The sequence below is a fragment of the Halichoeres trimaculatus genome, unplaced genomic scaffold (assembly GCF_033239565.1).
Source record: "Halichoeres trimaculatus isolate MK-OKI-2021-1 unplaced genomic scaffold, fHalTri1.1 fHalTri1_scaffold_8, whole genome shotgun sequence".
Taxonomy (NCBI): domain Eukaryota; kingdom Metazoa; phylum Chordata; class Actinopteri; order Labriformes; family Labridae; genus Halichoeres; species Halichoeres trimaculatus.
Genome location: NW_027437186.1, coordinates 18,117,214 through 18,143,040, shown reverse-complemented (window position 1 = coordinate 18,143,040; position 25,827 = coordinate 18,117,214). Strand labels below are relative to the sequence as shown.

General features: G+C 39.8%; 1 protein-coding gene across 1 annotated transcript in view; it reads right to left on the bottom strand.

Annotated features, from left to right (window-relative positions):
- Positions 1 to 1,904: 1,904 nt before the first annotated feature.
- cdh5 (cadherin 5) overlaps positions 1,905 to 25,827 on the bottom strand; it is a 39,887-nt gene continuing 15,964 nt past the window's right edge. Inside the window, exons 7-15 of the mRNA XM_074676275.1 lie at positions 24,803 to 24,916; positions 24,231 to 24,373; positions 24,019 to 24,152; positions 23,045 to 23,154; positions 22,504 to 22,606; positions 15,415 to 15,545; positions 15,147 to 15,261; positions 8,687 to 8,819; positions 1,905 to 7,042 (exon numbers count right to left, since the gene is read on the bottom strand). Coding sequence (XP_074532376.1) covers positions 6,640 to 7,042; positions 8,687 to 8,819; positions 15,147 to 15,261; positions 15,415 to 15,545; positions 22,504 to 22,606; positions 23,045 to 23,154; positions 24,019 to 24,152; positions 24,231 to 24,373; positions 24,803 to 24,916 — 1,386 coding nt within the window. The 3' untranslated portion in view covers positions 1,905 to 6,639. The remainder of the gene's footprint in view (positions 7,043 to 8,686; positions 8,820 to 15,146; positions 15,262 to 15,414; positions 15,546 to 22,503; positions 22,607 to 23,044; positions 23,155 to 24,018; positions 24,153 to 24,230; positions 24,374 to 24,802; positions 24,917 to 25,827) is intronic.

Below are 25,827 nucleotides of genomic sequence, written 5' to 3'. Positions count from 1 at the left end.
AACAGAGGATATCTCTGGACTCACATCTGATCACATGTCAAAGATGAAGCAGGAGGAGATCAGAGCGTTCCTCACATCGCCTCATGAAGTGTAATGTTTGACATATTGAATCATTTTGTGCAAAGAAACAAAGCTGATCTTCTCCACATGAGCCATATGGATGAAACACAGCCTGTGCAAACACTCCCGCGTAACAAGCACATATACATATACATATACATATACATATACATATACATATACATATACATATACATATACATATACATATACATATATATATACATATACATATATATATACATATACATATACATATATATATACATATACATATACATTTTCAGATCTGTGTCAGCACTCAAACTTTGGTTTCAGTTGGTGAAAATTTGTTACAGATCCTGATCTGACCCGACCCGTTGTTGGGTCATTGTCAGCAAATTCCAGCTTCTCCTTTTATGGGTGGAGGTGATGATCTTGTCTCTGAAAACACATGATGTCATTTCTACTAAGCCAGCTTTAAAATCCAAACTTTCATAACTCTGGAAAACATGGTTTTGTGAGTTCAGATCTGTACTTTTATGCAGCTTGATTTTCTGATTCAGAACTTATTCTTTTTATATTGTCGTCCCTTTTGACCTTTTTTTCTCCCAGGCTTTATGTAACTTTAGGGGGAGAAAAATTACAGATTTATTGAGATATGTAAACAACCTCTGCTCCCAATCAGTCATATATGGGCAGTGTATAAAATGTGTTTAATTCATTCTAAGTTACATTACTAAGGATATTTATCAAAGTGGATTCACAAACCTGCTGAAAAGCCTTGTAACATAAAAAGAAAATCAGAAAATAATCTGGAGTGATGTCATCCAGGACTTGAAGGTACAAGTAGTGTAAGACCAAGAGTGAATATCAACTTGTTCATTTTTGGGTCTGAATGCAAACTGAAGTAGCATATTTGATTAATTAACTGTGATTTAAAGTTTGAAGGAGGCACGTCTCCATTCAAGCTTTTCTCAAATCACAAAGTATCAGACATAAAACATGCTGTTGCAGGAACTCTCGATTCTTTCTATTTTTGCACCTACACATGCAGAGCAGGTCAAGTTTTTCTCTGCTGATTTTGTCCTAAACAAGTGTTGGCAGCGTTTACTGACAGAAACTAATTCTGCTATATCTTTTTACACTTAAATCCATCACTCTCTGTGAGTCTTCTTCAAATAAAGTGAAAACCAAAATGTTCTTTTGTAATTCACAGTTATTCACTTTGCAACTTTGATAACTATCTCCTGCAGACATCAAAAATAGATGTATATTGTAAATTATGGTTTAGTTTGCTGTTATAGGTCATCAAAAGGCACCACTGTTAGTTTCAATTGGTTTTAAAATCTTTGCATATAACCTTTGACTGATTCTGAAAATGTGTTGTTGTTTTTTTTTTTTTTTTGTTTTTTTGTTTTTACCAATATTCTCTTAACTAAGTAGTTTTAGTACCCTAACCATCATTTTACACATTTTTGCAGGACCAGGCTGGATCTGCAGTTCCTGGAGTCAGGAGCATATCTATGAAGCTTTGTAATGAAACAAACTGGAATCAACAGTGGTGCCCCTTCAAGACTTACAAAGGTAAACCCGTCCATCTGCAACAACACTTACGAGATGAATGTGATACTGGTTGTCCATACACAGAGAGGTAATGCCAAGTTTGCTGCCTGAACTTCTAATGATCAGACTATTGAACTCTTTCTTTAACACAAGCCATTTTCTTTAGTTTTTAGTGATTTATAGATGTGAAACTAAAATATGTTTTTCTTTGCATAATGACAATGTAGAACATAAATCACAAGACAGTAAAACTTGATTAAGTGTTTATTTTTTTATTCTACACTTACAAAAATTGTCAGGTAATAAAAAGTAGATGCTATACACCATAAAAACAATATAGAAAACATAGTGTTTGCCATCAAAAAATGAATTACAGTATTTATTTTTTAAAGAATAAAGGCACATGTTCCTCCCTTTAAGACCCTTCCTTTATTTACACAAGAGAAAATTGTATATCTATACGGCTGCTATTTTTTATTGGTTTGAAACCCACTTGTGTGTATGTACATGGGTACAATCACAATCACACAAACTGACACACGTGAACGAAAAACCAAAAATTAACACATATTCACTCAGATTGTCACTCATGCATCAGAGACTACTCTGTCATTTGAAAGGGAAAGAAAATGAACCATTACTTTTTACAGCAATAAAAAGAGATTTTGTCAAGTTTAACATCTTCTAGATACAGTTATTGAGGCAAAATATGAACAAGGTGAGGCCAGAGAACAAAAATCACTTTTAGGCACATTTTTTTTTCTATGTACATGTCAGTCAAAGAACACTCCTTCAATGACACAAAAGACTCAAAGATGGAATCACACATAAATCACTTAAAGGTCTGCGTTGTGAGGCTAGTACACTGAAATATAAGGGGCGTTTCTTGACATGAAGTCAAACACATTTTTATTGTGCACAGATCCCAACCTGAGAGATATTTCTTCATTTCCTGGATTCAAAAGGATTCACCAACAGTAGATGACAATGCTCTCACACAAACACTGACAGCCTTCAAATAAAAACTAGATATGGCACTTTTGAGGATATCAAATAACTTACTTTCAATGATGCGTGCTGGGTTTGTGGGATGCAAAATAATGACAAAGAGAAAATCTTTGAGAATCAAGCAACAATGTGTGAGGAGTCACCGTGGAGATGCAAACAACAAAAATGATGAGCGAAAACGACAGCCAGGAATCAGAATGGTTTGCATTTTTTTCTCCTCCAGCTCCATGCTGTGCCAGCACTAGATTGTGGATGTGAATGAATGATGTTTTTAGGTAGAGCAATGTGTTGTGGATTTATTCTCAACAGAATCCAAAAACTGAAAATCACAATGTTTTCAAATTTACCGATCTACCTCCACCACCTCCCTTCCTGTGGGTACACACAACACTTATTGCTGTTGGGGGAGTACAAAATGGAGCACCTCTTTCTGTTTCAGGCTCCTGGTTACAATAAAAATAGTATTTTTGCTTAAACACCATATAAGAAAAAAAGTCAATACAACTGTTTTAAAGATAAAACACAAGCATTGGAAAAAGGGAAAGAATATTCCTGTAATAGTAGAGGAGCTCTCAGTTGGAGTGAGGGTTGCGCTTTATGAATCTATGGGTGATGTTTCATGAAGATGCTAGGGAAACAGGATGTTGACACCACCTGCATGTGGGATGTGTGTCAGAGTTTCATCACTAATATCTCTCTACCTTTGCTTTAAAGAGTTTCTGCCCAGCTGGAAAACTCATCAATGCCTCACATTGTTCTCTTCATCTTTCCTTCTCGTTAACCCCCAACCTCATCCACTGTTTCTCCTTGCCTCCATCCCTTTTCCTCTCGAAGGTTGTTTCCCAGGCTGGGCCAACAGGAAGTGAGCACAATGTGTTAGCTCCCTCTTAAGATAACACAGACAGGAAGGGGCGGGAACAACCTCCCAGATGGACAGGAAGTTAACTCTAGTGTTTGGTTTAGCTGATTAGAGGACAGAGAAAGAGAGATTTGGTAAGGCAAACAAGTGGGGGGCAGGGGGGACGGACTGAGAGTGATGTGGAGGAACAGGACTCTAAGTACACATATATGAACCTGACAGGAAGGCGTTCAGAGAGCTTCCAGCTATTGTATCCAGCGTTTATCAAATGGCATTCCAGGGAGGCCAAGGTTTTAAAGAAACAAGTTCAAGTCCAAACAAAACAAAATAAACAGGAGAATAAATAAACTTCATTCTCCAAATTGGAATAAAGTCGTTTTAATACAATGGGAATATCCAAAGGACATGTGGCTGTGTCTTCAGTTAAGCTTAACATGGCTTCACAATGTTTATGAAGGCTGCATTGTCCATGAGGCTTGTTTGTATAGAAAAAAAAAGTTTATCCCTAACAATAGATTTGACTGATCAATAAGGTGCCACTCACAACAATAAGACCAGAGCCAGAGCAGGGGCAGTTTTTTAAACAAAATGTGAAAAGTTAATCCTTGAATGCTACTGAAACATCAGTAGGAAGCTCTTAACTCAGCTGCCCTCCATAAAAAGGTTAAGAGCTCACTTTCTTGATTACAGCTTCTTTCTTAAAAAATGTTTCAAAGATTGTTGGAATATTGGACAAGAGAGTTTTCATCTCGACAGTGGCCAAAAAAGGCCAAAAGGTTAAAGTTATTCGAGCCACCTCAGAGCCATCACGACTGCCCGACTGGCTGCTTTGCTACTCATTGTTTCCTGAGCTGTCTGAATGACTTTTGTTCCAGTAGACCTCTGAGAATTGAGCTTTCATCTCAACAATAACTGTGATGATGGCTCCTGTCAAATAAGCCCTGGGAACGTGCTGAAATTCTGTCTGAGCAGCAGCAGCAGCAGGGCCATTTCCTTTTTGTCCGTTCATCTGTCTGTTGTCTCTTCTCTCCTCAGAAGAAGATAGCCAGATAAATCGACAAAATGACTCACCAAAAAGAAGATTTCTTGTTCACTAAAAAGCGTCTTCCAAGAAAAACTACTCTAGAGCCAAATGCAAGGAACTTTTGATGCATCTTTGCTCAACTTTTCTTTTATATGATGTAAAGAATCGCTACAAACATTTCATAAAACAAATCCCTGGACTTTAGACTGATGAGTTTTCCAGGACTGAACTTCATCTTTTTTTTTTGTATTTATGAAAAAGTAAACACAACTGGCATCTCACTTTGATCAAACAAATCAAACGTCTGAGTTTAAACTATTGTGGCTTTTTCAAGTTTTTTCCTCAAACAATAAAATCCTCAAATACAAACCCAGTCATCAACTTGAGATCAAAAATGGAATCCCTTTTTTCCCGTGTTTGTGCTTTGCTCGTGCTTCTTTTGACAAACATCAGTAATAACATCAGAGTTTGAAAAGATGTCAAGCTGTTAGAACATAATAAACAAGTGAGACAGGAAAAGATGATGAAAATCCCAAGTTAAGAATATGCTGCTCTGACATGTACCATTTTGCATCCCTGGTAGGATGGGAATAAGAGATTTAACATTAGATCATCAAACAATCCTTCATCTAAATTTTTGCCTATGTATTTTGATGTTTCATTGCCATGATTTTGATTCAATGCATAGTTTTAAATACTGCTTTTGTTGTCTCATGGGCACCGTGTGACCATTTTAGTGTCATCATAACACTAACAGGTAGGAAAAGCTGAAAGGTGCAAAGGTATCGATATAGGTGCAAAAAAAGGACCAGCACTAAAAGATGCAGAATAAAAAACCTTCACCTGTGATTACCAACATAGCTGATATGAAAGGATCCAAAATGGCACCAAATGAAGAAGCTGTAACAAGTATTTAGTAAAGCAGTCAGAGTTGAAGTAACTGAGTGACAGTAGAATGATAAGCTTGTCAATAATCCAAGGTCAAGTTTGATTGGTTGTTGCAGTTGATTTTTTGATTTTCGGATGTAGAACGAAGGGATAATGAGGCCAAACGCCACTCATTTACAGGTGTGAAAAAAAAATGTCTTCATGCTCTCCTTAACATTCAAGCCTCCTTTGCATCTTGGACATAGTTTTTTCTCTCTTCTTCAAATGCGTCCTGCCCCAGGCCCAATTTTCACAACAACGTTTTTTTCCCCAAAACACAAAAATGCAGTGGAAAAGGTTGTTTACAGGGAAACACTTAGAGACTGAAAATGCTGTTGTTAGCACGCCTGTAGTTGGCGCTATAACTGTCTTGTCCAGAAGTGGCTTTTGGTAGATCATCTGGTGTAGTGGTGAATGCTAAGTGCAGAAGTGGAGCAACAGACGCACCTTTGTTGAAAGACAGATTGAGCAACACAAACACAACATGGTAGTCCGTGAGGATTGTAACAACGGTACTGTTACACTGCTGTATGCGCAAAGTGGAGCGTGACCTCAGCGTCTCCTCTGAAAACACCGGCTTTCTCTTTACGCAGCAGCAGTGGCTGCAGCTTTTCAGAAAAACTCCACTTTGGAGGTTGTTTCAAAAAGTTTGCATCTTAGATCGACTAAAACACAATACGCAACAATACTTTTGCTTTTCATCCTAAAACCGTTGTTGTGTAAACGGCCGCCTGGTGTCACTTCAAAAATCCTCCACACGTCACATCAGAGGAGACAAATGGCACCAAAAAGTCGAGTCTACTCAAAACAAACAAAATAAAACTTGTTTCAACTTATTGAAGTTTTCTTCCAAGTATTAAATGAAACTCTTGCTTACTGTCTGTTTAGTGCAGGTTGGGGAGGGTTGACTAACTAAAGGTCGCACTGACTTACACAATAATGAAAGTTTGGTGTTTTTATTCTGGAAATGAGAGCGCCCTGATTCTGTTTTCGGAAGCTAGAGAAGTCTTTGGAGAACATAGATGTCTGCTTGATCAAAGCTCCTTTTTCAGGAACACAACGGGCAGCCTAAAAGCCTGGCTCTGTGTTTGTTGGTGTGTTATATTTACTGCATGCTTTTGGCTTTGAGTGGGTGTATTTCTATGGCTGTTTTCAATCTGAGTATGTGTGTGTGTGTGTTTTGGCATTATATGTGCTTATAAGCAGACAGTCTCCATCAGTACTGATGGTAGTACTCTGGTTCATCCACGCCGTACAGCTCAGCCAGGGTTCTGAACCTCGGCCCCCAGTCGCTCAGGAAGTCATAATCCACATTGGAACCACTGGAGGAACTCTCCAAAGAGCTGAGACTCCCGGCTAACGACTCAGGTCCCTCGTAGCCGTAGATGTGCAGAGTGTCGTACGGGAAGCCGTCCCTGTCGTGATCGGCCTCGTCTTTCTTCACCTCGATCATGGCAGCCATGTCGCCTTTGCAGGCTGTTGGTTGTGTGTGGTGATGGTGATGGGGAGCTTTCTGGACCATGGCGTAGAGAGAGGGGTGAGAGGGGTGAGGGTGGCGGTCTGGGTGGCGTAGGAGAGAGCCGTCGTTACACGCAGAGGAGAGGATTGAAACGTCATAGCTAGAAGAGAGAAAAAACTGCATGTTAGTTTTTTTTTTTTTTTCCGTTGCTAGGCGCTGCCCAAGTAGCTGCCTGTTGCAGTAGCTCTCACATATTTGTTTCTTGTAATTTTTATCGTCTCTTTTTCGTAATCTTTGTATTTGGAGTGGATCATCACTTTGTATGGTTCATTGTTGGTCATGGACACCAAACTTTTTGTAGCTTCAGTGATATTTTTACTACTTTTCTCCTGTGTTTGTTTGGAGATTCTTCATGTCACCATTGCTGCATTGTTTACATGTGAAATTAGCTGTTAGCAGCCTTTAGCATGCCAATGCTGGCTGGTGTAAGGCTTGAAAATTTCCCTCGAGGTGAGGAGCAGGAGGTGAGGACGATGTGCTGGTTCTTGGGTGTGAGCTGGGAGGTGACGACGTGGACCTGTCCGTCCAACCATCGTTGTTGGGAACGTGGGATCTGTCTACGGTGGGATGGACAAGCTAGCTGTGCTAACCCAGCGGCAGAGGGGCTGCCGGAGGGCAGAGAGGCATCGTGCTGTTCACGGACGTGGCTGACGGAGCTGACATTGGACGCCGGCGCCACATTGGAGGAGCTTCGCCTGCTGTGAGCAGACAAGATCCAGGAGACAGAGACTGAACAGACTGCTGGGGAGGCTCAGTCCTGGACCCTGTGGAGGTGGAGACTGGCTGAGCTGGAGAGTGGTGGACGGGATGTCGTCATCTATTTTCTTTTGGACCTTTTTGTACTTTCTATACACTTTCTTACTTTTGTTTTCTTAAATGCTGCTGTGACTCCTGAATTTCCCCTCGGGGATAAATAAAGTATTTTCTATTCTATTCTATTCTATTATATTCTATTCTATTCTATTCTATTCTATTCAAAATGCTGGCAAGTCTGTTAACCCTAAACTAAAATCAGGGGGAATAAAATTGTACGCAAGATCATTAAGCACTCCATCCTGTTTCACATCTACAAGATAAAACTTACTGTTTAGTATTCTGTCATACATTTAACAGAATAAGAACTAAAATTGTCATTTACTGCCTGCTGCCTGTCATCTGTCACTTTGCAGATGTTCCCCCAAGCCATTTTATTTGACAGCCTACAGTGTGGCGCAGTCAGCATCTCTAGTGTACAGGATTATGTATGGATATAATACCACTTAAATATGGATTAGATTGGATTCAGATTTAATAAAACTTTAATGATTTCTTTTGGATAAACTGGGTCATAAAATTGACAGATGCAGCAGAGTAAATAAATATTACAGTTTGATGCAGAGATGGTTGCATGTAATTTACAAAGAAGTATGTTTGAATTAGAAGCTAATCCTCTTTATTGTAAAGGAATACTGCTTTCATCCTGTGTGATATGACATTTCACTTTAATAACCTTCATGAGTTCATTTAAAGAAAAAATATCATGGATAGAAGTGTTCACTGCCTCAGCATTTCATCAAGGGCTTATAAAAACATTTTTCTTAATCTTGATTCATCTGCAGACACAAATGTCTTAAATAATTTGTGATTTTTCAATCCGAAAGTAATTTTTTTCCCTGTGAGGAGTCCTTGAGATTGAAGGAAATGAGTCAAGGCAGGTGATTTCATTTCAGTTATTTCAGAGTTTCAGAAAAAGAAGTCTTCATACCCATTAGTGTCCATCTCTCCTCCTCCCTCCTCATCATATGTGACGAGCTGCTCGTGAATCTCCCCGCTGTTCTTCATGTTGGCCAGAGAATCCTTCTGGTAGCGTTTCCTCATCACAAACAGGATTACTATGACTGAAAAGCACAGAAAAAGAAGAAGGTTTGTTACAAAACAGATTTATTATGTGCAGGTTTTTTGGTGAAGAAAAGGTCAACACAAAGTTAAAATCCTGTTTCTTTTAAAGACTGTTTTATAGCCACTGCAGAAAATCAGAGCATCTCTGTTAAAAACAAAATTCACCAGATCTCAATTTGTGCTACTTTGAAGTCTGATCTTGTGAGATTAAAGACATCGAAAAGCCTTTTGGGAAATCATAACCCCAGGATAAAGTAGAAGATATATTCAGGCCCTATAGAGACATACAGTGTGATTTAGAGTCAGCTGTTCATTCTGTCCAGCAATTCTCCTCGCTGGATTTACATCTCCACAACTTTAAAAAACATGAGAGAAAATTAGGCCACAAAACGCACAACAGAATAAGAATGGGGACAGGAAGCAAGTGAGGGAAGTGGAACGCTAATGAGGGAAAGCGACTAGAAAACAGAGGAGGAACGAGAGGAGTAAATGAGGAGTGTATGGTTTAAGGTGTCTGAGGCGTTCGCCTCGAGCATTCAAACCTCAAATGAATCTACTCAGCCAGAGACAAAAAGATCCAACACAGAGAGAGAAAGATGAGAGCGGAGTGTACGAAACAGGAAGAGAGATTCAGTAAATACAGGACGGGAAGTGGAAACGAGCATGAGAAAACAAGACCAGAAAGAGAGGAAAAGGAAGGAAAGTTGGACCTGAAGAACAGCGGAGGAGTAAACAATGGAGAAACAGAGAAAGAGGAGGTGAAATGGAGAAACAGATTAAAGGAAGTAAGAGGAAAAAGACAACAATGTGCAAAGTCTAAAAGAAATAGATCACTAAAAAATGCCGAACTTGACATGTTTTTCCACCTTAAACAAAGAAACAAAAACCCTGAGCAACTGTTATTTTGATGACTGTCTGTTTGGAGAACTGGTGGAAGTAGCAGAGGAACAATGAGTTGGTGAACAGAGACTACTCTGCACATCCTTCCTGTTGATCGAGTCCAAGCTGGAGTCAGCTGACCAACGGTGACAAGGTGAGACAGGGCCCAGCTAAACACCGGCCACTGCAGCAGTTTTGTTTTTGTTTGTGTTTTATGACACCTTACTAATACAATCACTTAGGGAGATGTACACTGCAAAAAACTAAAATTTTACCAAGCTTTTTTCTCATATTTCTATGAAAAATGTCTTTTTAGACTTAATGTGAGTGACATTCACTTGACCTGTCCAGAATTTGTCTTTTTCCAAGTTATTTAAAGACAAAAATGAGGTCTGAGTTGCTTGTAACAAGTAAAAAAAAATCTGACAGTGGGTTTAGAGAAATGTGCTTGTCAAGATTAGAATATTGTCTTAATACAAGTACATTTTTCTTACCCCACTGGCAGGTGTTTTTATTGTTTTAAGCAATTTAGACCTCATTTTTGTCTTTAAATAACTTGAAAAAAAAACTTTTTTCTGGACTGGTCAAGTGAATGTGTTTCATATTAAGTCTAAAAGACATTTTTTACTGAAAATGAGACAAAACACTTGATAATTTTTTTTTTTTTTTGCCGTGTAGCTCAGTGGATGAGTGCATTTTTTGCACATATGAGGTGCAAAGTTCAATCCCCAGCATCTTCACCTCCCCTCCTTTGCATTAAAACTACTTCTCAACATTGCATCAAGTTTAAACAACGTATCTTACAAACTCTTTATTCTTCTATTATTTGTTGTGGGTGAATGAGTTATCTAAACTCTCAGCTTCCCAAACCACAAGACAGCATCTCTGGCATCTATAGCATCTGACACCGGGCAGAACCAGCTAAAAGTAATTCATTTATTTATCTAAAGCCTGTTTGCTATGAATGCACTTGTTTTGGACATTCATGTGTATTTCTAACTCTGCATTGTTTTGAGCCTTTGCAGGAGGTTGCACTTGCTGCCCATGATATTTTGAGGTCATCTCTGGGCTCTTCATTTTTTGTGTTATAGGGAAGAGACATGCAGTTCAAAGAAGTTTGTGAATTTAAATGGATGTAAAATCACTCCAGATGTGAGTGATGAACAGTTTGGTCCGTTATAGATTTAGACTTTTGTCTCCTGTTTGTGGACAGCAGTGACCCTACACTGGAACTTTGGAAGAGATAAGGTCAAAGCTGTATGAGGGGTTTTTAGGCCAAAAGAGGGAAAAGAAAAAGGGTTTTAATAAAAGCAAGAATGGCAAGCAAGTTAACAGTTTCTTTACGACATGTTTTCCAACTTGCTGTCAGAACTGATCATGTAAAAAGGGAAAGAAGAAGAAACAAAAAGCTTTGTTTTTCTTGTAGTACAGAGATGACAAACTAGAAAAGCACTCAGAGAGCACAGACCTCTGCCAAGCATATTGTGATTGTCACGCTACACTTAAGTCCTACTTTAATGTTATACTTCCTTTCAGCAAACTGTCTGCAACAATTTGGTGTTAGCTGCAGGTTTGTACGATAATTTGTTTCCTGACAGTGTAGGAAATTATGATGACCCAGTTCATATTTCATATTCCAGATCTTGGTATCCAGAATGTTTCCAGGATCTAGATCGTACTTTTACATCTGTCAGAAATTATGACCTTGTCTTGTACTGTTTTACAAAGCAATCCGACCACTCATCGTGGAGTTATATACACATATGGTAAAAACGGCCCTACGGTGATCCAGATCCTATCCATAATTTAATCACTTCTTCCTTATCCCATTTTGAACATTTTCTGAAAATTTCATGAAGCTCCATTCTTTAATTTTTGAGTTATGTTGTTGACAGACAAACAAACAGACAAACTCTTACAAAAACATCACCTCCTTGGCGGAGGTAATGAGGAAAAGAAGGAAAAAAGAAACAAGAACCAATGACGGGGTAAAGGAAACGGGTGAAACTGGGGCTAAGGAAATCAGGGAAGGAGACAGATGAGGAGAGGAGGGGATACATTTGACATTAGATTACGCCCAGAGCCTCGGTCCTGATATGAACCTCTTTCTGTCTCTCAGCGGATGGGCAGCATTAGCCATGCTTTTTAGACGAGGGCGAGCGGGACTAATTTAAGTTTGCCTGGGAAACCAACAGATTAATCTTTTACAACACATGCTCTGCAGTTTAATAAGCTCTGGAGATATCAGACTTAGAGGGACGAGAAAGGAGGAAAAAAAAAGACCTTTCTTTGTACAAAAAAAAAACGACTGAGAAAAATTTCCTTTTTGCGTGTCAAACCCGACTTCTTGTGAGAAAATGCGTTGGTGAATGGGGAGCGCGGTAAATTGCTTTGGGCCCTCACAGATAATGACAAGTGCATTAAATAGTTAATCTGGCCGGTGTTGGGGGGTGTTTGATAAAGAGCGGGGGAGAGACGCAGAAAGGGAGAGAGGGGGAGGCAGACAGGGAGACAGTGAGACCCAGAGGGGGAGAGAAGGAGGAAGAGAGATGGAGGAATAAACGTAGGGGTAAAGGCGCGATAGTGAAGGAGTGTATTAATAGTTAATAGGTTGAGTGTTTGGTGGTGTTTGATAAGCAGACGGCACCTAAAGAGCTGATAAACTCTCCTCATTACCACTCCTATTCTTCCACTGCTTTTTCCCACAATTCTCCTCTTCAGGGTCTCTCTTTAACCTCTTTCTGTCTCGCTCCACCTCATTTCTCCATCTCACTCGTCTCTCGCCTGTGTGCATCTGTCTCACACCCGCTCTACCTCCCATATCTAAGTCTAGATAAAAGTTTTTTCCCTCTGTCACTCTGTCTCTGTCCGTCTTAATCTTTGAGTTTTCTTTGCCTTTTTCTTCCTCAGCACTTCTCATCCCTCTTGTTTGGCCAACTATCTCCGCCGCACCTCTCATCCAACATGACAAGTGTCTCTTTTTCCCCAGAAAAAAAGAAGCAGGGGGCGAAGGTATCAAAGAGAATATTGAGCTCACAACCGCAGGCATTATTTCCACATCCGCCGCTGCATTATTCATAAAACCAACAACAGAGGGAGGGGAACTGCTCCCCACAAAACACAAACCTTATTTATCGCACAGCAAGGGCGACTGAGTGTGTGCACATGCCCGTTCACTCAGTGCTGGCATTTTCTGTCTATCATTGATGTCGTCTTCATGAAATCCTCAGAGAATAAAGACTCTGCATGTTTTAAAAAGCTCTTTTACACCTGTTTGTTCGCAGACTGTCAAACAACAAAGAACAGAAGTCCAAATTTATTTCCCAAAATTATTTTCTGCTCTCATTCCCTTAGAACAGTTCACTAATGCCCGTTCATTATCTTCACATCCACCCCCAAACAAACAAGCAAGCAGGCCAGAAAGTGACACATTTTATTTTCCTGCTTGTTAGGGATGCACTCGTGTTTGATAGCAATTCAGATTTGTTTACTCCTGACAAACTTCCATCTTTCATCTCCCCAAAAAGACTTCAAAGTTTGTTCTCTCAAACCCCAGTTTCAGATTTCAGACTGAACAAATAGTGCTGTCGACAAACTCAGTGGGCAAAGGATGTTTTTAAAATACTTTTAATGGGGAAATTTAACAAAATTAAAGAGCAGTGTTGCACTGATCTCTCCACTTGAAAGAAACTGTTGCTAATTTAGACAGGCTAAAAACATGAACATGGCAGAAATGGCTCCACGTAGGCTGGGGATGCAGTGTTTGTGAGCTTCAGTGGCAGCTCTGGGAGCTCTCCGAGGGATGTAATGGACCAAAAGTAATGGGTTTTACACCTGCAATGTAGTTGACGCACAGAAAAGGAAGTCTTGGAGGTCACTGAACAGTAGGCGCTGACCTCACTGTAATTTTGCTTTGTGAGCTTGCTACGTGTGACTGACAGGTCTCTACTAACACAACCTGTCAGGTAAGAAACACAAGCATGGGTTGACCATGTAACAAAGCTTTGTTTGGCTGGAGCTTTGTCATTTTGTTGTGTTACTGCTATTGAAATAACAAAACACCTTGGTTGCTGTCAGGAGTGTGTATATGTCATGTTCATGTCGCCAAGTGTGTCTGAAAATTTCCGTAAAGGGGCTGTGAGGAGTTTGAAAGTGATCTCGAAAAAGTCTCTATGCCTGACCGTAATCCACACTTTAAAATGAGATTATCAGCACCAATATTGCTGGTTACAGGTTATTTTAAATTGCTTCTTCTTAGCTTCCAGGATGGCCGTCCTAGACCAGGATTAATTTACCACACGTCTAGGTCTCTCTGACAACACCACGCCAGCTGATGAAGTTTAGCAGTGAGAAGCGATAAAACACAAAGATCTGTTTTCTCTGCTAAAAAACAATTTCTGTGATTAATTTTGTAGTGATGGTGGACACAGGAGCCTAACTGTCAGACAGAAAAAGGACAGAAGAGCAGAAGAAAGATAAACAGGAGAGTGATACAACCAAAGCTAAAGGCTAATTAGCATTTAGGCTAAATCACTCTATAACACAGGGGCTAAGCTGTTTGTGATAATGTTCATTTCAACCCACAGTCAGCAGTTATTCTGCAGTGGTCTGTTCAAACTTGAGAGTCTATCAATAAAATGAAGAGTGAGGTTATGTTAGCTCTGAGTGGTAGATGACTGGCAGGATAAGCTAACCAGGATTTATTGACTTTACACATTACAGACATGCCTTAGAGCACCGGGCTGCCAGCTGCACTGAATATAAATGGCTACTAAACAACTTAAAAACTGACAGTGTTTGTTTGTTGTCATGTTAGCCTACAGATACGTTAGAGCACCGCGGGCTGACGATGTTGCTAACATTTAGCTGGCTGCTACATCATTTGCTTGTTGTCATGTTTTAAATGGTAGCGCTACGTAACTGTTGTGATAAATACCTCACTAAGTGTAATTTACAACAGTGTGCAGAGACTCCGGACAACAAGGTGGCGAGGGAGCGCAATTCAAACAGATCCTCCTCATAGCATCTATAAAGGGGACAAAAAGGATCCACCTTTCTCTCTATCATGCCTGAGAAAGAGGTGGTTGTTGACTCACACGGACGACTGTGACTCTACTTGAGGCATTTTATCAGATACAACACAACTCCCTCCACAACTCACAAAAAACTTTTTACAACTTTTTTCCCTCTTGCTTCTGCCCCCCAATCCCACGATACCCGCTCAGAGGCTTTGATGTGTAGCCCTATTTGAGCTCCCTTTTCATAATATAAAAGTAGACGTGTAGCAGATTGTTCTTGAGGCACTTTAAAGACAAGCAAGGAAAAGAGATGGCCTCCGCCTGTATAAAAAAAAAAACCCTGGATGAGTTCTGACAAAATCTCAGCAATGAGCCAAGGAGCTGTCAAAAAGTGGGACAAAGAAGGTAAGAGAAAAACTTCAAACTTACCCAGGATGGTCAGTATGCAGAGCAGGATGGCAATTAGGGCATGAACGCTGACTCCCATCCTGCGAGCACCAGTTTTGCACTGAGTAGGGATCCTCCTTGCATCACATCGACATGACTACAGAAACAATCAATCAGCGTGTCATTACTTTATTTTTACAGATGATTAATGTTTGTCAAAACAGCACGTGATTCAAGATTTCTCTTATCAACACTGGTTATTTTACAGTAGCTATTCATTCATGAATGTTTTAAACTCCAGTACACAGACCTTTATCACGAGTTTGGTGATGCTGCTCTGGATGGGTCGTCCTCCATCACTGATGCGCACATCCACGCTGTAATCCTTGGGGTCATCCAGGCTGAACGGCCCCTGTTTCACCATGATGTCAGCTGTGCTGTCTGAAGACAGATGCAGATTAACACATGTTGGGGGTCCAAAAATACCACAACCACCTCATTCACACGTAAATGTGCCTTTTCTTTCAGTGAAACCTGTGTCTAATTCCTCTGACTCATCACAACTTTCCTCTGTAAGGCACATCTGATGTTACCTGCCCAGTATATAGAGCCTTTAAAGTCTATTTATACAGCTGGTTTCTGCTCCAGAGATAAAACAAGATACAAGAACAAAGAGAGAGCTGTTACATAAAGGCAGAGTGATCACTTGTGATTATCTGTCAGTTTGGTGCATTTAGGATTTATGTCATTTAGGATTATAGATAATGGCAGCACCTTAAAACATAAAATTGCAGTGTCCTACATGAGCCATTTTTGGTAAGGCTTAAATGGGAGACATCCACGTACTTTTGTTGGCATTGCAGTTGAAAATGTCATGACTGGATGTATGTTTGCAAAGACAGTGTCCTGAAAACCCTCTCTTTTTGGTTGTGATGTGGTCAGTAGGTGGACTGACTTATTTAAATTGAGTAAAAACACACGAGAAGCTCCAAAAGCACCAAAAGAGGCTGAAACAAATCAGCCCAAGAATAGAAATAACAAAGAGCTGAAACATGTCAAGCAGTCCTGACCAACAATACACTCATTAGTCAAATCCCCGGCAGGCAGGCGTTTCCTGCTGAGACGTTGTGGGGGAACCTGTCCACACAATATCCCACCACTGAAGGAATACCAGGGCACACAATGGCAGGAAAGACCCTCACGAACACTCGAACATACGTAGACACACTCTGGTAAACTCTCAGACAAAGAAACATGCAGTATCACTCTGGTCTAAGGGCAAGTTTGAATGAAAACATGGGTGTTGCTGACGTTTGCACTTTGGGTGCAGATTGTATCGGTCATTGGAAAGGAGGAGCCGTAAATCACATGGCTGAACAGAGTTAACCCCTTCATGATTTACATTTTTGTAAAATGAACTTAGCCTCCACCCTTCAGGGGCTACACTGTAAATACTATGACTAAAGCAAATAATCATCAGCGCATTTGAAAGGTCCTTCTGAGAAAATACTGCAGACAGAAGCAGAATTTGCCTAGAAAGTTTAATTATCTTCTGAATTACTAGTTGACTTTCCAACACTTTACGTTTTAAGTTCACTTCCTTTAATCCAAAGTTTATTTCTTGTTTGATGACCTGTTTCCATTTCTCGCCATACCCACTTCAAGTTTTCAATCCAAATACAGACATTAATGTTGTCTCTGTATAGCCCTTCAAAATAAACCCTTCGCCACAAGCCATTTGGTGAAACTTCTGCCCAACTGGATCTGTCCCAGTCAGCTGTAAGTGACCCTGAAGTAGAAGTGCCTGGAAGCCACAACAGCTCAGCCGCAAAATGAAAGACCATGCAAACATCCAGAGTGGTACAACAAGTGCTGAAGAGCTGAACCACATCGCAATCATCTCTCATCCTATGCTTCCCTCTCTGCAGAGATCTAAACTGCCTCTTGAAGCAACAACAGCACAATATTTGTCAGGTGCTTGAAGAAATGGGCTCCCCCCCCAGCTCAGCAGCTGTAAAAGAAAGTAATTCCTGCATAGACCTTTGTTAACCCATTTTTTCCCCGTACATTGAAAATTTGTAATGTTTTATAAATTGATTTTAATATAACAGCTTCTATGAAATAAGCTAATGACATTGTCTCATTTTAATCCCCGACTGCTGAGTCAACTCTGGTCAGACTGTTTATTAACAGACAGCATGTCAGCTGATTGGACACTTAAAGCTGCCGTTCAGCTCATGGATGTCTGTCTTTTTCAGCCTGACTTCACCAAGGTTATAAAAGTTAACTAAAACAAAACTAAAAACAGAAACTTGAATTTGAAATACATTGCAGTTAACTCAAACTAATAAAAACTAGATAAGAAAACAAAAATGATAAGTAAACTAAAACTGTATCTTGTGTTCACAAAACTAACTGAAACTAACCAAAACTATAGACAAAATATCCTTCGTTATCGTTTCTGACAATATTAATAGCCTTTAGGATTTAAATCAATCCGACACATTTTCCCAACATATTTTACGACAGTTTTCGGCAGTTGTCAGTGCCGTACAGCACCATCATAGTGACGTACTGAGACGTGCTTGTTTACTGCACTGACTGGCTGTGCTCTGTGCTGCGACAAAACGTAGTGGAGCAATGAATCAGAGCATCTGTAATAGTTTAATTGCATGTGAGCCTGACTTTAATTGTATTTGAGTCTGCCTTTAGTTTCTAATTATTAAAGCTCATATTATATTGTTTTATATAATTTATGTTTATAATTTTTAATATAAAGTTTATACTATTTTCTTGTGTTTAAGGCAGCAGCCAACAGTTCAGTATCAGCATTGACTGAGCAGTGAGCACTATGTTGGACTGGAAAATAAACAGTATGACAAAATATTTACTCTGACCTTTTTGAATCCTGAACCTGGTTAATAAGGTATGAAAAACTAAACTAAAACTAAACTAGAACTCAGCCTTGTTGCAAAAATCAAAACAAAATAAAAACTAGAATGCCTGCTCTAAAACTAATTAAAACTAAACTATAATGACAAATCCAAAACTATTATAACCTTAGACTTCACCTCTTCACTCAACGTGAGGTATGTTTCAACATTGCAGGATGAGGTGCAGCTTGTAGTTTATCTCTCCCAACAGCAAAACTTAACACCTTGAGGAGGAAGGTTAAAGCCTGGCCTTCTGGTTCAGCATCACAACAGCTACCAAAACTCTGCCTTGGCTGACTGTGAAAAATTTCCCTAATACTCTCCAGAATCTTATCTATAAAAATTTAAGCTGACCACAGATGAGGGCCTTACTCTTTGGTAGACATAGTGAAAAAATGGGCTGTAAAACAGCTAAACACCATGTGAGAATCAAGTGCCCACCAATGTTTGATTATACAGAGAAGCAGATTTGCTGGCTGCCAGTCAATTAGCTCATTAGTGTGGCCACTAAGGGCACAGACATTTGCACATCTCTCAGGTGGAACTCTGAACCTGCTCTGCGGCTTATCACACGGGAAGAAATGAGAAAAGAAAGTGAGAAAAGTTGTTTCTTGGAATTTGGATTCGAAGTCTGTGACAACCAAATATGGTTAATTACAACCACTTCAATGGGATCAGGTTTCTGAGACAACATGTTGTCGCTGAAGGTGTGTTTGTGTGTGTGTGTGTGTGTGTGTGTGTGTGTGTGTGTGTGTGTGTGTGTGTGTGTGTGTGTGTGTGTGTGTGTGTGTGTGTGTGTGTGTGTGTGTGTAGGAGGACATGGATACAGATGAAGCCTTAACTAACTGAATAAAAGATGAAAACAGCTCCTGTCCTCTCTTCATCTCCTGCTCCTCCATCGTTTCAATTCATGTCTTCATTGTCTCTCTGGATTTCTGTCTCTTTCTCACTGTCCTCTCTCCATTTCCTTTGTTCTCTCCATTTCTCTCTCCATGCATCTCATTAGTTTCCCTCTCTCTTCTTCTCTTTGTCTTCCTCCTCCTCCTCCTCCTCCTGCCTCTCCTTGTCCTCCTCCTCTCTCTTGTCTGTCTGGTATTAATGCAGCGAGCTTCATGTAGCCGCCTGATCCCAACACCGAGTCCTGTCACTTCTGTGAGCAGCTACACTGTCTGCTGAGGTGTGTGTGAAAAAAGCATGGATGTGTGTTTTTTTTTTCTTTTTTTGGCAAGTCTTAAAGAGCTCGTAGTTGATGAATATTTTAAAAGCCATCACTTTGCAGATCTTGTTGCATGTATGTCTGTGTGTGTGTGTGTGTGTGTGACTGTGCGTGTTAAGTGATGAGAGATGCTGTCAGAGGATTTTGGAGGGGCACAGTGGCGATCCACGGGGGACAGCAGAGGTTCACACAGACAAACAGCACTTACAACTCTTCACCTCCTTCTCCTCTCCCTCTTTCCTCTTTATTCTCCTTCCTCCTCTTGTCTGTCAATAAAATCTACATCTTTCGTCTGTCAGTTTCTCTGCTCCTGCTTTTACCCCTTTCTCCTGAATATTTCATCCAAACATTCATCTTTCTGATGTCATCTTTCCTTCTATTATCATGCCCCAGTCTAATCTCCTCCGCTTCATCCTCATTTCTTCTTTGTTTTTCTTTTCTCCTCATGTTTGACCTCCACTTCTATTTATTTTTGTGTTTGTGCATCCTCCCTGCTTCCTTTTTTACTTGTCTCATTTCCTTCTTTTCTCTTTCAAATACTCTTGTTTTTTAATGTTTGCTCTCCTTTCTCTCATGTCTCTCTGCTCATTTACATTGCCTCTTCTTTCCTTTACCTCTTTTTTTCTCTTGTTTAGCACCCGTCTTCTCCTTCTCACTTGTCTAACCCCTCCTCACTTTAACACAGTCTCACTTTAATATTCGCCCTCATACTGATCCTTGATCTCTGCCTCTTACCTCCTTTTTATCTTTTCCACCACCTCAGCCTCATCTCTCTCACTGTCTGCCTCTTCCTCTCCTCCATCGCCCTCTCCCTCTTCTCTGTCAGTTCAACATGTCATCCCTCCAGGCACTAGCAGTGAAGAAAATGGATAAGGCGAGTTCATGCCTTTTTTCCCCTCTGTTTATCTTCCTCGCAGTATGTTTCCAGTCCCACTTAAATTAAATAGTAACACTTCACCTAAATCTTTCATCTGACTACCTTTGGGCTTTCATCTATTCACTTTTCATAGTTGACTGGTACAGTTGGAAAGATTTTTCCTTTTTTTCATTTATCATGAGGACATGTGATGATCAAAAATAATGAAAACTGCCATTTTTGTATCAGACATCCAAAATAATCTTTGGAAATCTGACGTAAGAGAGCGCCAACCTTTGCCTAAATATCAACGTGTGGATCAAAGAAAGCTCTATGCAGAACTCACACCTCTACTCATGTCACAGTCTGTTTATATAAGCCGGCAATGTTAACTTGTGAAATATAATCTTCAACATTTTTACTCTCAAATGATAACATATCCTCTGACTTAAGACACTGCTTTCAATTTGGACTGGTGGGTTTCAGAGATAGGAAGTTAAGAATTTCACACTGTGCAGGCGGTCATCAAATACCAGCGCTCTTTCTCTGGCACACCACCTGCATCTCATAAAGACACACAGGGTACCCTTAAGTATCCTTTTAGTATATGTATGGGACCCATCAAGCTATCACAATTTTCCTGTGTAAACCCATTTGTGACAACATTGGGAGTTTGGAGCAGCTGCTCCGGCTATCAAACATGTGACCATTTGGTGACACACTGAGCAACAGAGTCTGCATAAAGGAGAGGGTTTGCTTCCAACATTACCCAGAGGGCTGCTGGTCATGACAGTCAGTTTTTATTGACAAATCTTTTTAAACAATAACATGATCTTTTCCTTAACACACTCGCTGTCTGGGTTTCTGGTTTAGCTCAGCTACTAGACAATTTAAGACACATGCTGAGAGGCTATAGTCTTTGTCAGACGGGACGAAGGATGGGTTCCCTTAAAAATTTAGACTTTCCCCATGTGTCCTGTCACTCACTAAAGCTGTGCTGTTTACTAAAGGCAGAACCCCACCAAGCTAATCTGAAAACAGCTATCTAAAATGAAAAAATGAATTAAAATAAAAAATAAACAGCTTTACAACCATTACCTAATGTTATAAAATAAAATGAAATAAAATAAAACAAAAACAAAATAAAATAAAATAAAATAAAGTAAAATGAAATAAAATAAAATAAAGTAAAATAAAATAAAATAAAATAAAATAAAATAAAATAAAATAAAATAAAGACCAGAAAATAGACTCCAAAGGGTAAACTGTGCATATGTATACAATGCTAAGAGAGGGCAAAATTAACACTCAAAGAGTATTTAAAAGAGCTTGGGTGATAGCAATACAGAGCTTTTAGAGTGGCCCTTTAGCTGTCTCCTCAATAAAGGCAAAAACATACAAAAATATAACTTTCTAAAAATAAACTTTTTTTTGATCAATTGAGAAAACATTGATTTATGTAAAATCAGTGATTTTGGAGATATGAGTATTTTTGCCGACAGCAATGGTATTAAAGCAACATTTCACATTTTTTAATGTTAACATTCAAACCCTCAGGAGAGACATGAAAAGATCTTCTGACTTCTCGGGGAAGCAGTGAAAGATGAAATTTGTTTTCCAGTCAGAGTGGTATCATCCCCTAGTTTTTCAGAGGGTCATTAGCTGTATGCACCAAAGCAGTCCGTTGGCAAAGCACAAGGCTTGGAGTACGAGCGACTGCGCTGCAATCCTAAAACATATCTGCTGTCATCTGATTATGATTATGCTTTAATGTATATCCCTATAGATGCAGATCCTTGAATGCAAGTGCAGCTAACAAACAGCTCTCGGACAGTGATTCTCAACATGGAGTCCATGCTCTTCAGATTTCTCTTATTTCAATGAAGGTTTTTCCAAAGCCCTAAAGCTATAACACTGTGCATGATAAGAACAGGCATCATTCATGAACACTCCAGATAAAAGATGCCCTCAATGTGCAGTTTTTCATCTCCACTAGTAAATATCATCTCAGAGTGAAAAGCAGCACAGCAGCCCTGTGTGTGACATGTCTCTCTCACATTTTCAGCTGGGATGAGTTCAGAATACATAGAGAGTCATCTGCAAGTCCACTGAGCCACTTGCTCTCATTATTTTCAATATTTGCTGTTGTGCATTCTAGACAGCACTTACGGTCCCAGACAGGCTCTCTAAATCCCCCGTCTGGCTGGGAGAACCAAAGCACGCTTTGAGAAGTTAAAATAATTTCAACTTTCAGCAACAAAGCACTGTGCCTCAAATGGAGTTTCAGTTGTTGCATAGCAACAAGTGCCAGGGCGAGCGCTTTCCTCTGAGCGCCATTTAGAGCAACAAGCAAGAAGAGAAAGGTAAATATGTGCTCGGTGCACATAGACTTACTGCCGTAGTCCTTGATGGTGAAGTTAGAGCTCTCACTGGCCAGGCTGAAGCTGAAGGAGGCTGGCTGGTCGTCTTTGTCTGTGGCTCTCAATGTTCCTATCACCTGCGGACAGACAAAAGGGTTCAAATGAATTCTTATATTATAAATAAAGTCTCATAGGTTGTTAGTTTGTGAGACTGGTTTCATGAGTAGGAATTTAAGACATGAGCCCCGGTGTTAAAACCTCTATCTTCCTGGGCAAAAACTGCACCACATTTCAAACTGTGTCCAAAAAGCAGGACAGTACTTTGTCTTTGTCTGAATGTTTTTGTTGGTCTGTCCACAAATGTTGAAAAACTCCAGAGGTAAAGTCCATTTACTCTTTAGGCTCATAGGATCATCAAATACTTCAAGAACAGGCTGTAACCCTTGTTACCTTAATTTAAGCATCATTTGCTTCCAGTAGTAACCACGTTTGGTTTTTAGAGGTGCTGCAAAGGTCTTTGAATACTGAATGAACTGAATCAATACAAACGAAGAGTCCATCTGTGTTTTTCTTACCATATTTGTGAAGTCATTCTCACACACGAAGATCTCATCGACAGCCAGCTCAGGTTTGTTATCATTAATGTCCTGAACTATGATGTTAACTTTCACGAAAGACTCCAGACCTGCAGAGGATAGTAAAAGACGGATAGCAAACAGTTTTAGAATTCTGTGTGTCAACTTGTTTTAACCATTTCACATTTGGCTGATTACAGGAACAGTTAGTCTCAAGATTATAACACGTTTATTTTTTGTATTGTCGCTTAATTTTCTCTTTTGTCCCATATAGCTTATTTCACATCACTTGTGTTTTTTTCCTCTGTGTTTTGATCATTTGCGATGCTTTGCCATAACGCTGGTCAGGTGTATGCTTCTCCTCTGTAAATGAAACTGATTAAGGTCAAGTGACTCAAAGGAAATCTATTTGAGAGCTTTATAATTGGCAGTTGTTTTGTCACACTAAAGCAGCTCTTACATTTATTATACATCACTGACACTCTTTGAATCCTCGTCTTTTGATGAATGTGAGAGTCTTTTTGCTGTCTCTTGCTCTGAGATTTTGAAACTATCTTTAGTTGAGCACATGCACTGTATATCGAGGACCCTGTCAAGCTCAGGGGACCATTGTGTTCCTTAAACATCGTGACAAGCCACTAAAATAGATCCTTGAATTTCATTCATTGCTGGTCTAAAAATATACAGAGTTTGGTTAAGAAGCTGCAAGTGAACAAAGACGCCCTCTAATGTGATTTTCCTGCTTACTCTCTGCTTCCCGTGTGGGTCGACCAGGTGTTGTAGCAATATGTTAAACCTATGAAAATCCCCTGTTAAGGTGTCAAATCCCCATCCTTCAATAAATCCAGAGGAACAATAAGAGAACACACTGTCTTATTTTGGCCCTCCCTGTATGCATGTGTGAGAGAAAACATGTGGTTTGGATTTCTCATCAGAGGTTTTATTGTTTTTTAAGGATTAATTGTGTGACGTACCGCTGGGTTCCTCCTGCGCTCTAACTTGAAACATGTGTGTGGCCTCCAGCTCCCTGTCCAGCATCCTCAGGGTGGACAGCTGACCTGTGAGTGGGTTGATACTGATCGGACAGTCCTTGTCTAAGATGGAGTACCTAGAAAAAACAAGGGTTCAGCATAAGAATCACTTTGTGTATTTTATTACATTTTCAGTGATTTTCAGAGGAATTTACCGTATGCTCTTGTTTGCTCTGTCAGGATCTCTGGCTGTAACTGTTCCGATGTTATTTACAATCCTTTCCTCCAGTACTGTGAACGTGTAGATGGGCTGGGTGAACACAGGCGCCTCGTCTACATCCAACACCCTGACGTTCACCTGTCAATTCAAATCCATGCATAACTCTTAAAGACAACCTTAGAAATAAATTGTGTACACTTGATCTGTATTCAATCTTTAAATGGACTTGAATTGTTTGATTTCTTTGTTCCACTTGTCTACAACGTCATTCTCCAAGCTCATTCTGACACTGACACCCGCCTACTAAAGGCTGCCTGCTTGAGCTGATGATGATCAACTGCATTAATGAGAGCTGAGGCTCTGTAGCTTTGCTTCCGATTACACAGTGCTAAGAAAAAGAAAATGATGCTTAATAGTGCCGAAGTTTACAAATCAGACTTTTATATTGAGTTTTGTGAGATTTACATTAATAAACGGCACTTTTAACTTCTTACTGGAATAAGCATTTCCCTCCATTCATAATAATCATCACCTTCTCTCTCTGCAGGTGTTCAGTCTGATATTTACCTGAGCTGTGGTGACCGCACTGTTCACATTGTCGGCAGGGAAACGCAGGTTTCTAAGGTTTTCTCGCACCTGGACGGTGAAAGTATAGCTGTTGGTTGTCTCATAATCCAGAGCCTGGAAAAAAATAGGAGGAACTTTAATAATCCAAGAACCAAAACACAAGCTGTTTTCTGTTCAGTATTTATTTGATACTGAACCTACGTTAACTGGCTTTTTATATGAGTGCTCATTTACTAGTATGATGATAGAACACAGTTTCTCAAACTCGTCTACAAGCATCTTCCCCATCCATCTCCGTCTTGAGTGAACACATCATGTCGTGGTACTCTAGTAGTTCTGTCTCTTCAGAAACCTTTTCATCTGTTTCTCTTCTTGTCTTCTGACTTTAGGAGACATTACATTCACACTCCATTTTTTCTGCTTAAATGCATTTCCTGTCTTCATCTTGAGTGCATTAACACCTGTATGAATTCACCAAGGACAGCGGGCAAAGCCAGGTGTAAAAAGGCTCTAAATGTCACAGCTCAGCTGGAACAACCTTGATAACTCTGAATTTAAGAAACCCGATAAAACGCCATCTTCTTTCTGTTCCTTGTTAATGTGCTACCACATGTGGCAATAACTTATTCCTTAGATTTTGTCAACACATGCAGAAAACTGAGACGAACACAGTTTTACCAGTGAACTTGTATGAAAATATAAATGATGGCAAACGCTTCTTGTGGTCATATTCCTGCAGGAATTATTTTTTCCTCTCCTACTGTTGGGTTAAATGTTTTTCTTATTCTGGAGGCCTGTTAAATCAGTGGAAAGGACACCACAGGTAGACATAATCTGTTAACAGGATTATTCATGCTAACAGGTATATTCAGGAGCAGGGTATCAAAGACATGTGTAAACAGCTTAACAAGAATAAGTCTCAACCGCAGTGTGTCGGATAGCCGGCTTACAGAGTGCATGTAAACACAGCGGCTGAGAGAGATGAGAGGAGCTGCAGAGCTGAGGGGCGAGTCGAGAGAAGATTC